Below are 11,617 nucleotides of genomic sequence, written 5' to 3'. Positions count from 1 at the left end.
ATTTAGAGTAGATTTTCCTAAGGTAGCCAATAAAGGCAAAATTAGCTAAATAATTGTCCACTATAATTAAAATCAAGATTTAACAAAAAATTATCAGAATCAAAATTTTTTTACTAAGGTACGAATTTGTAATAAAAGGGACATTTATATCGAGAAAAATGAAACTGTACCAACAGTGGAAACAGCCAAAGCAGCTTAAATGATGACCTTTTTCAATTCTACTTTTAGTTAAAACATGTTTTTTAATGTTTTGTTTTTAAGATATTTCGACGTCTAAGGTAACACATTGGCTGTAGAAAACTGCTCAGTCATGAAGGTTTCCGGCTCAAAGCCGATAACTCGACCGTTGAGTCAGGTATATATACAAGGCTTTACTGTACGAATTAGTATTGCTTCAGCTTTTGTAGGAGCAAACTGTGTTCTATATTGGCCTCTTTTTGGTTTGTGAATACGTATTTTATTTTTAACAAACACTTAACTGTAATAATTAATAATTGTGCAAAGAAAAGTTTTTTTATTTATCGTTTGTTATTTACAATTTTAAAAAAATATACTGGTGAATATGCACAATTAGGGCCTATACGAGAAATCAATTAAAAGCTAGTAGATATTATGTATTTTTGCTCCTTGAATCCAAAACTGTTGTTAGAATAAGAGGATTGCTTGTCTGTATATATCTAACTTTTAGTTTAACAATTATAAAAAGGATAACGTATACATTTTTTTATTTTTTATAATAGATACATGCTACCAATAACAATATAATGAACAAAAATTGACGATTAAACATCATTAAGTATTATTAGTCTCCTTTCAGAATAAATGTATTGCTGAGCTATTCTCGATACATTCTGTAAAGAAAGAATACAACTTTTTATATTCTTACAATTAGAATATACAAAGAAGAGCAGGATGAAGGCTTTCATGCTTGCTACGTGTTTGCTAATCGTAAGTACAAAGCGAAAACATGCTATAATCTTCTAAGTACATTGGTTACAAATATATTAAATTGAAATTGTCTAAATATACTTATCACAAATATGTATATATATATATATATATATATATATATATATATATATACATACATATTTGTGATAAGTATATGTACAATATGTATATATATATATATATATATATATATATATTGTACAAAGTATATAATACAACAATATACATACATTTATATTACATTTATTATACATTTATATTAATAAATATAAACACATATGTAATATGTAAAGCATTTCACATTTGAACCGTATTCTTTACATAACTATATATCAGTATTACATTAATTATTTTTCACAGTTAAGCAAGATATTACACACGCCAAATTATTATTAAAACTAAAGTATCTATACATTTTATATGAATATAATAAGTTTCTTCGATTTGTTTGCTCAGATGGTCGTTTATGCAGCTGATGCTCAAGTAAGTACAATTGCTTCTGCCTTACCAACTTGTTTATCATCATTGCAACCATGTGTTGGACTTAACCTAAGTGAGTACCAAATATTAAGATAAAACATTAAATATTAAATTACAAGAAATGGTTTTATTTGATCAACAAAATTAGAAAAGAATAATAAATTATATATCTTTGAATTGAGTTATATTAATTGAATTTGTTATTTAGTATAATAACTATATTTTTATTTTTAACGTTTTTAAATTAAAAAATTTAAATCATGAAACTTATTTCATTAAAAATAGATTTAATATTAAAACTACTGTATGTATTATAATATAAAGCAGAAATTTTTTTCATCGCATACTACATGTTATATCAAATTATAATAAATAAATTTATTTTTATAAGTATTTAATGATATATAAAATAATCAATCTTTTATTTAATCGGCGGATAACGATTCAATAATTCTCTAAATGTTTTTATAATATCTTATTTTTATTAATATTTATTTTACTTATATGTTGTACAATTTACTTGTAAAAAAATACTAAATACTTATTATAACAAAAATTTAAACAACTATATAAACAAATATAAAGGGCTCGTTAATGCTAAGCAAAATAATACGATAAACAGATCGATATATCGAGCCAAGACAAATTTTCTTAATATATTATAATTTATTAAATAAACATTATATAATTATAAACGCGACTACTAACATTGTGTTCAAAAATGTTAAAAAATGTTCAAAAATTTAAAGTTAGAAAAAGTATTTATTGAACGCTTGTATATATAATATCTTATGTTTATGTTGCATTAATAATTTATTCATGATAATAGTTTGAAAAATATATTTCAATATGTAATAAAAATTATATAAAACTATATGTGACAAAATTATTTATTACATAGTTTTATATAACTTTTCATATCTTTATCAAGTTGCAAATAATTAATTTTTAATCTTATAACATAGATAAACAAAAATGGCATTGTCACGGTATAAAATTGATACACGGGCACACATAAAAATAGTGATTATGGCGGACCAGACTAGTCAATTCTTATGTATTTTGATCCGCTGAATCTGAATCCAAGGTCAAAATTGCAAAGTTTACTCATATTTCCTAACTTCAAAAAAAATTTTTTTTTAATTTGGTCCGGCAAACCAGACTAGGCTATCTTTATGTATTTTGACTCGCTAAATCCGAATCCAAGGTCAAAATTGCAAAGTTTCCTCATATTTTCTAACTTCAAAAAAAAATTTTTTTTCAATGTACGTTGGTCCAACAGACAAGACTAATCTATCCTTATGTATTTTGACCCGCCGAATCCAAATCCAAGTGAATTTTCTATGCTATTCATTCACAAAAGCTCAGACTTGTTATACGTATTGAATTTTCCTCGAGTAATGTGGTTACGCAAGCCTGCACGGTTTGGATTATACATTTGTGACCCAAACTGTTTTTACAAGGTGTTTTTTTTTTAGATTAAGAAAAAATGAACCAATTCAGCAATTCTAACCTTGGATTCGGATTTAGTGGGTCAAAATACATAAAGATAGACTTATATAGTCTGGACCGCCGAACCAACATTAAAAAAAAGTTTTTTTGAGATTAGAAAATATGAGCTAACTTTACAATTCTGATCTTGGATTCAGATTCAGCGAGTCAAAATACATAAGGATAGCCTAGTCTGATCTGCCGGGCCACTTTTTTTTGTGTGCCTGTGTAATCAATATTAATGATACTACAACAAAAGCTGTTATCTCTCTTTATAGCACCATTAACCAAGCTTTAAGGGTTAACAAAATAAATATAAAATTGAGGTTTTTGGCAAATAATTTTTTAATTACAATAAACTTTTTTTTAAATTACTACCGCCAATCAAAAGAGCAGGAAATTTCACATAAAAAATTTACATAAAAAAAATTTTATGAACATTTGTTCATAAAGTTTATTTTTGAAACCATAATTAAAAGAGCTAGAATTTTTTAGAAATCTTGCCATTTTACCATTCTGTTTATAACAAAATTTGTTTAAACAAATTACAAAAATCGACTTGTAAGAAAAATTAATAGCGCCATTAATTACGTAGCAAAAATTATACGGGAATAATGTATTACGTTGCCAAAAAGGTTTTTTATTTTGCTGTAGTAATGTTATAAACAATTCATTGTACCCGTTATTGCTTATGGCTATACCAGTGCGGGAAAAGTTACTATTGGAAGCTTTATTTTGAGTCAAAAGAACATTTTAAGCGTAAAAAATTTTTTATTTTTTATAATAAAATTTGTTTAAACAAATTTAAAAAAAATTTTTTACGTTTAAAATGTTCTTTTGATTGAAAGTAAAAGTTCCGATAGTTACTTTTCCCCCGCTAGGTCTAGCCACGGGTACAGACAGATAAATTGTTTATAACATTACTACAGCAAAATAAAATACATTTTTGGTAACGTAATACATTATTCCAATGTAATTTTTATTGTAAAATTAAATGGCGCTATTAGTTTTTTTTAAGTCGATGTTTATAATTTGTTTTGCTATTAACAAATAAAAAAATTTATTTACACCTAAAACGTATTTATTTAATTTAAAGTGAAAGTGCCAATAGTTACTTTTCCGATCCTATAAGTGCTTATAAATATTTATAAACGTGTATAAAAAATTATACAGTATGTTTGTTGTTATATCTATTTGAACTATAATTACCTTATATGATTATGAAAAAGATTTTATAATTTAATTAATTGGTAAGAAAACATGATTTTCATGCTTGCAACCGCCATTCGGCGTCCGCAATTTTGAATTTAATAAAAATAATACCAGATTTGTTTTTAGCGATTCCAAAAACATAAAAATACATATTTTTAGCTCTAAATTTTAATAACTTCTCAAGATATTGAAATATTTACGTAAAATTATGAAAGAACACTTTTTCAACAATTTTTAAAAAGCGCACATTTTTAAACTTTGATTCTAATATCAATTAGAAAATAATTTAAAAAGTTTTATTTAAATTGTTATAGTGAATTATTTCGCGATTTTTTATATTTTCTGTCTAAAGACACTTCATTATCAGCGGTCCATTTTACATGTTAAGAGGGTGCTGGAGTTATCTGTTTTACCGACAAAAAAAACAAATTTTTGTTTCGCAATATCTTTTTATTTCTTTTATAAATTTGGAAATCCTTCTCCAGAATAAAAGAATACGCATTGCTACCAGTCTGTGGAGTGGAGTTTCTACCAAAAACAGAAAAAATTGTTTTTACTGTCACATCATAACAACATTTGCTTTATATAAAATATCTACAGTTTGTACTTACAAAATTCGTATTCACAGATTAGTAGACGACGAGAACAGTGTCGAGTTTCGAAAATTATATTTTAGTGCCTAATTTAGACGAAATTGCGAAACGAAAATTTTAATTACATATGTGTAAAAAGTCACCCAGTAAACATCGATATCTTGTAGAAATCGAAAAGACATCTTATTCAAGATGTCTTCAAGACATTTTTAAAAGATATCTACAAGATATCTAAAAAGATTTTGTTGAAGATATCTTCATAGAATTTCTAAAAGACATCTAAAAGACATCTAAAAGACATCTTAAAAGATGTCTTAAAAATTTTCCAATTAGACATGTCAAAAATATTTAAATAAAAGATCACTACAAGATATCTTCCCAGACAGAAAGGAGACATCTTATAGTAGCTTTTTATGAATTATATAAATTTTTATGAGTTCCTTAATTTTCCAAATATGCGCAACCTAAATGAGCACTTTGTGAGCTGATCATAATGAGTTCTTTAAGAATATAACGTATTTGTTTCTTTATTTTTGTAGATAACACTTTTAACTTTTAAATTTTAATTTTACTTTATTTAAAAAATAATTATTTTTTATTTTAATTTAAATAAGATAAAATTATAATTTAAAATTAAAATAGTTAAGAGTGTTATCTATAAATATAAAAATATTTGTTTCTTTATTTTTGTAGACAACACACTTTTAGCTTTTTAAATTTAAAATTTTTTAAATTAAAATTTAAAATTGAAAAAGTTAAAAATGTTATCTACAAAAATAAAGAAACGGATACGTTGCCTTATTTAAAAAATAATTGTTTTTTAAATAAGGCAATGTATTTGTTTCTTTATTTTTGTAGATAACACACTTTTTGAATTTTAAATTTTAATTTTAAAATTTAAAATTAAGAAATAATTTTTTTTTAATAAAGCAACGTATTTGTTTTTTTATTTTTGTAGATAACATTTTTAACTTTTTTAACTTTAAATTTTAATTTTCAACTTTAGCTAGATATTTTTGAAACACATAAACTTTAACTGTTTTCCAAAGTTTAAAAAATTTATTTGTGTAAAAAAGAAAATTATAAAAAAAACAATTATTAATAAAGACACGTTTCCACATAAACGATAACATTTGTTTGTTATTCCATATAAATTTAATTTACAAATGTTGACATATTTTATGGTTAATTAAATAAATTATTTAATTAATTATTTAATTAAGTAACACGCGCTTTGCTGTCATATGACTTATTATACATTTTCAGAAAATTTGAAGATTTGAAAAACTTTTGTTTCTTCGATAATTTTACAAACTTCGATAACATCACAAAATTAATGTTGGTAAGTTAATATAGTTTTTTAATAAAATCAAGTTAAAATTAGATAGCTTATAAAATTAATTTTCTCAAGTTAAAAATTGCATAAACGAAAAACTGATTTAATTGAAAGGTAGATTAAACTAATTCCAGTTAAATTTAAAGTTAATTTTGAAAAACGTTATTTATATTTATATTCAATTAGAAAGTCATAATTCGTTTAAACTAGATTATAAAACAATTATAATTAGAATAAATCGTAAAATAAATTCAACATTTTATTTGTAAATTAAGTTTATATAGAATAACAAAGAAATATTGTCAATTATTTGAAAATGTATTTTTCTTTCACAATTTTTTCTTTTACACGGATAAATTTTTAAAACTTTAGAACAAAGTTAATAAGATTATGTGTTTCAAAAATATTTAGTTAAAGTTAAAAATTGAAATTTAAAATTAATAAAGTTAAAAGTTATTACCTAGGTAGCACATGTTCGTTTTATAAACGTTTTCTAAACGTATTCAATGTTTTTTAACCGTCAAGCACCAATAAGAAACGTCTCAACAGAAACGTTTTTAAAACCATAGTTTAAGAAACGTATTTTTAACGTTTTTATAGATGGAATAAAAATTAATTTTTTGATTGAAAATTATTATATATGTATATAGAGAGAGAAAAGATAATAATATGGCTACCCAATTGTGCACGCGCGTGTATGTGTATAAAACATTTTTGAAATAAACGTGTGCAACAAATTAATTCAATCTTATATAGTCGCAGCAGCTGCGATGTAGTTCGCGGACCGCCACTAATAGGGGTCGACGCACACGGCACCTTTCTCGTAATGCAATTTACACTCCAAAGGCTACATAAACAGACCCACAATGACACAAAACGGATCAATCTATGTTACCGTAGTGAGCTCTCAGGGCTTATATTGTATTTTTTAATTTTTATTGCATTTTAAAGACATACATATATACATATATATATAAGTAAAAAAGTGCAAAGACAAAAGTGATATTTGTTACGAAAAGTTTTTCTTGAGAATAGAAAACGCGCGCGCGTGAATGCATTATTTTATTAAATCTGTAAAAAAATAAATTTTATTAAATAAAGGAAAAAAACGTATCTTAACCGTTTCTTAAACGTATTTTTTCTATAAAAAAAACGTTTCCCTAAACGTTTTTGAAACGAACATTTTTACCAATTAGAAACGTTTCCAAGAGCCGGTTATGAAACGTTTCGAAGAAACATTTGTGAAACGTTTTTGAAACGAGTATGTGCTACCTGGGTAGCTTATTAACCTTAATTATTATTAACTTTTAACATTTTATAAAATATTTATAAAATGTAACTTAAATAATCACTCTTTTTTTTTTTTACTGAAAACCTAATAATATTAGACGTTAGAGTGATGTTATCTTTTTCATAGTTCACTTCACTGACAAGGATAAAAATGTTTTAGTATTATAATTTAAAAAGTTGGCCAAAAAAGGATTGATCCTCTAAAGGTTAAAGATGTATTTTATACATATACCTTGAAGACCAATTCTAGAATTGCTTTAAGATATCTATAAACGTCTTTATATATTTATTACTCAACATTTAAAAAAAGACATTTTAAATCATAATTTAGTATTTCATGTAGCGGTAAAACATCCGCCGCAATGCCCACAATACAATGTACTCATGCGTGCAGCATTCGCAATCGCGGCAGCCGCAATGTAGTTTGCGGAATCGCCGCTATAGGCGATGACGCAATGCTGCCTTTTTCGTGATATAATTTACGTTCTGAGAGCTATATAAGAAGATCACATACGATGATGGATTAACCTACGATAGCAATCGTAGTAAACTCTCAACTTAGAGCCTACATAGTAGATTTTTTGTATCCTGATGGAGAGAATTCCTCGGGTCTTTGCACCTCTTTTCGGAGAAAGCTCTCTGAACCTCCGCATAATGTGTAAACCTTTATAAATGTCTAAAAAGAATTCTAGAAAAGTCTTCAAGACGTATAAAAGACATCTTTAAAATGTCTCACATAGATTTTTTGGATTTCTGAAAGATATCTTCTAGATATCTTTAAGATATGTTTTAGATTTCTTCAAGATAGCTTTTAGATTTCTTCAAGATGTCTTTTAGACATCGCCAGATATTTAAAAGATATCTCAAACTGTTACAAGACATCTTTTAGATCGCGAAAAAATATCTTTTCGTAAAAAATGCGAGATGTCGCAAGAAATCGCAAGATGTCTTTTAGAAATCTAAAAGACATCTTTTTGTCTATATGAGTCGATAAGTAGAGCAATAAAAAAAAAATTTTTTTTTCGTTCTTGATATAAAGTCCAATTCAAAGATGAATATCAATAGTGTACTTTAATTTTGGAAAAGAATTTCCAAATCTATAAAAGAAATATATACGAAATCTCATTAATAATGTGCACGAATGACTCTACATAGTCTGCATTATTGACCCCGATCAAGTTTGAGAGGCAGTACAGCATCTCCTTAATAGACGAATTCTTTTAATAAAAGTTATTGCGTTTAATCGGTAAAACAGACCTCCAGTATCCCTTTCCAACATTACGTCGAAAGAAATTTCGAATTATAATTTCGAGTAATATTTCAGTCGATACGTTTCTAGAATTACTGCATTTTTCTAAAAATATGAATACTAATATAAGCATATAAAATAATGAAAAAAATCCACATTAAAAAATGAATTCTTTGTGAGCAAGTAATACTGAAATTTAATTAGTTTTATTTATGAATTTAATTATAAAAAGTCGTACGTATTTAAAATTATATTTATAAATTTGTAACTCTGTCTTACGTTACAGACAATGTCTTAGCATGTCCTAAAATTTGGAATTGTTTATTTGAAGCGACAAACGTAGTAAGTATTTATATAAAATAAACATTATATAAAAAAAAAAACATACATACACATATGTGAATAGAACTATTAAACTTTTTAATTAGTAAAATTTTACTTATTTTTATTTTAACAATTTATTATAATATGATTCTATAGTATATATTTTCTTATAATTAACTTAAAAAGAAAAACTTAATTTAAAATTAATTTAAAAAGCGTAATTTGTAAATTAAATAGGAAGAAAGGGAGATAAAACGATAAATTTAAGTGTATTTAAATGAGAGAGAATTTCAGAAATATATAAAAATTTGAATAAATACTTATATAAATTTAGTAACTTAAAGTTAAACAACAATTAAAATTTTCAGTTTTTAAATTTAACTGTTTAATAACAGAACATTATATAATTATTATTTGTAGAAGGATGCAAATAGTGAACTGACGGAACAAGGTTTCAGTCAATTTTGTAGCATTCTAACCACCGAAACTGAAACTAATGAGGAGAAATGCAATACTTTAGGCAATATGTGCTTTGGTAATCAAACAAGTATATTTTTAAAATAAATATTTATTTATAATAAAATATACATTAAAATTGTATAAATTTTATAATCAAATCTGAAATAATTTTTTGCTTTGCTTAATTATAAATTATAGGAATTCAAATTTCAGGATCCAACGAACAAAATCCAACGGAATGTTTAATAGGACAAGGTCTACCAAACTATATACTTACTGCACCAAACCTTACAAATCTAGAAAACATTGCAGAATTATTAGAACAGCTGACTGCGAATGGTCTTATCCCAAATGATTTTATCTCAAATCTATCCCTGGGTGGTATTGTCCCAACTGGTATTGTCTCAAATCTACCCCTGGGTGATATTGTCCCAACTGGTATTGCCTAAAATCTACCCGTGGGTAGATAAATAATATAGAAGGAAACGCATAAAGATTCGTCGAAAGCATCAATGCAGTTGACAATTGTTATTTTGTGTCAATTTAAAAGGTGAAATAATTTGATTTTTGTTATAGTTCTATATTATGTTTATAATTAGCACTTAAAACTAATATGTTACACTAATAATAAAATATAGTGCACAACGGTATCTACTTTTTACACATTATATTCATAAAATCCTAATTTTCATATTAATTGACAATTACAGCAACATATAACTCATACACAATTTTAAATTATACAGTATCTTATTTATCTCATCAGCACTAGTATAAAATTGATCAAAGAGTAATATATCTCAGTTTTACCATTAAATGTTTAATACATCTGTAATAGAAGTAAAAAACAATTGATAAATTAATTTTTATAAATGACGATCTGAAAATTCTATTAAAAAAGTGCATGTAAAATCGATTGCTCGCCTCTCTCGAAATTTATTGTCGCTTTTTCGCGATGCCTATTGGTTCTCTCGCTGCGCTTAGTTCGTGTTGCAAGAATAGCTGTCATTGCGATTGAATTTTGACAGCTGTCACATTTGTATAGATATTATCTATACAATTATTGTTGTAATTTATTTTTAAAAATTAAACACTAAAATGTAAAATAGCGCGCACGAAGCGCGCGTCTGTGATGTCTGGTCATTTTTAAAAAGGACGTCATTGATACTCGAATCTATTATTTTATCATAGTTTATTATCATCGCTTTTCCGTGACGTTGATTAGTTCTTTTGCTACGCTTACTTCGTGAGCGGCTGTCATCGTGAAGATCACATTTTGACATTTCATGACGCATATCACAATATTGGTTAACTATGTAATGTACTAATAATAATTTTAATTTTAATTTTAATTTATATACTGCGATCGTGCTCACGAACCACGGGCAACTTCACCTTTGTCCATGTCAACAAGATAGCTAGTAGGTATAAGAGAGCGTACCACTCTTTTCGCGGTATGCGTGATAATGATCTCCCAAACGGAAGCATCAAAAGAGAGAGTAATTATTATATTTTCGACGTGGAGATGGACTTCGGCGACTCTAATAGCCGAATACTCAGCCCTGAAAAAATGGTAGAAGGGGAGATTCGGTTGTGGCGATTGGAATTGAGAAGGCGGGAGAACTATTTCAAATAAAGCACAATTTAAAACAATAATATTAACGATTATATTTACGAATTTAGACAAATACAATAATAACGTGGCCTCGAACACACGATCGAGCGGCGACTATGATCCACGTACAACGAGCCGGTGCTCGCTCGAATTAACTTTGAGTTGGGAAAAAAGCAATTATTAAATGCGCGATGCAACACACAGATTATTCTCAAGCGTGTCTTAATTCTTTCCTAAATGCAAGTAAATCGTCGTCAAATCTCCGGCGCGAGAACAGTCGTCAAGGACGGCTAGGACATACAATACATTATGGCTCGCGCGGCATGCGTTAAGCTCGTGATTTCCCGCTAAGAAACTTATCCCGTGGGTAACGTACGCTGTAATTAATAATCACTCGCAAACCACGCGGCGAGTAACTAGAAACAAATAGGAGAAAGGGAGGTAAGATGACGAATCGCCAATTTTTATAAACTAATAACAGATAGCGACCGATGTTGAACTCATTAAAGGCTTTAGATAATGGTAGATTATCTGTTATAATTTGATTTCAATCGATCCACAAAAGTGGATAATATACTAAGATATATGTTTTAGGTACATTCATGTATTTAACTTTT

The 11,617-nt window shown here is 26.6% G+C and overlaps 1 protein-coding gene across 2 annotated transcripts; it reads left to right on the top strand.

Annotated features, from left to right (window-relative positions):
• The first annotated feature begins 351 nt into the window (after positions 1 to 351).
• LOC105830204 lies at positions 352 to 10,046 on the top strand. Of its 2 annotated transcripts, none has more exons than XM_036292812.1 (6): positions 352 to 440; positions 818 to 948; positions 1,408 to 1,504; positions 8,889 to 8,944; positions 9,347 to 9,461; positions 9,599 to 10,046. In XM_036292812.1, exons 2-6 carry the CDS (start codon positions 913 to 915, stop codon positions 9,832 to 9,834), a joined length of 540 nt encoding a protein of 179 aa, XP_036148705.1. In that variant the 5' UTR covers positions 352 to 440; positions 818 to 912; the 3' UTR covers positions 9,835 to 10,046. The 2 variants fall into 2 exon arrangements, with proteins under 2 accessions (XP_036148705.1, XP_036148704.1); XM_036292811.1 differs by having other exon boundaries at positions 365 to 440; positions 807 to 948.
• The last annotated feature ends 1,571 nt before the right edge of the window (positions 10,047 to 11,617 follow it).

This window comes from Monomorium pharaonis, chromosome 10, assembly GCF_013373865.1.
Source record: "Monomorium pharaonis isolate MP-MQ-018 chromosome 10, ASM1337386v2, whole genome shotgun sequence".
Lineage (NCBI taxonomy): Eukaryota > Metazoa > Arthropoda > Insecta > Hymenoptera > Formicidae > Monomorium > Monomorium pharaonis.
This window is presented reverse-complemented; position numbering and strand designations above follow the sequence as displayed.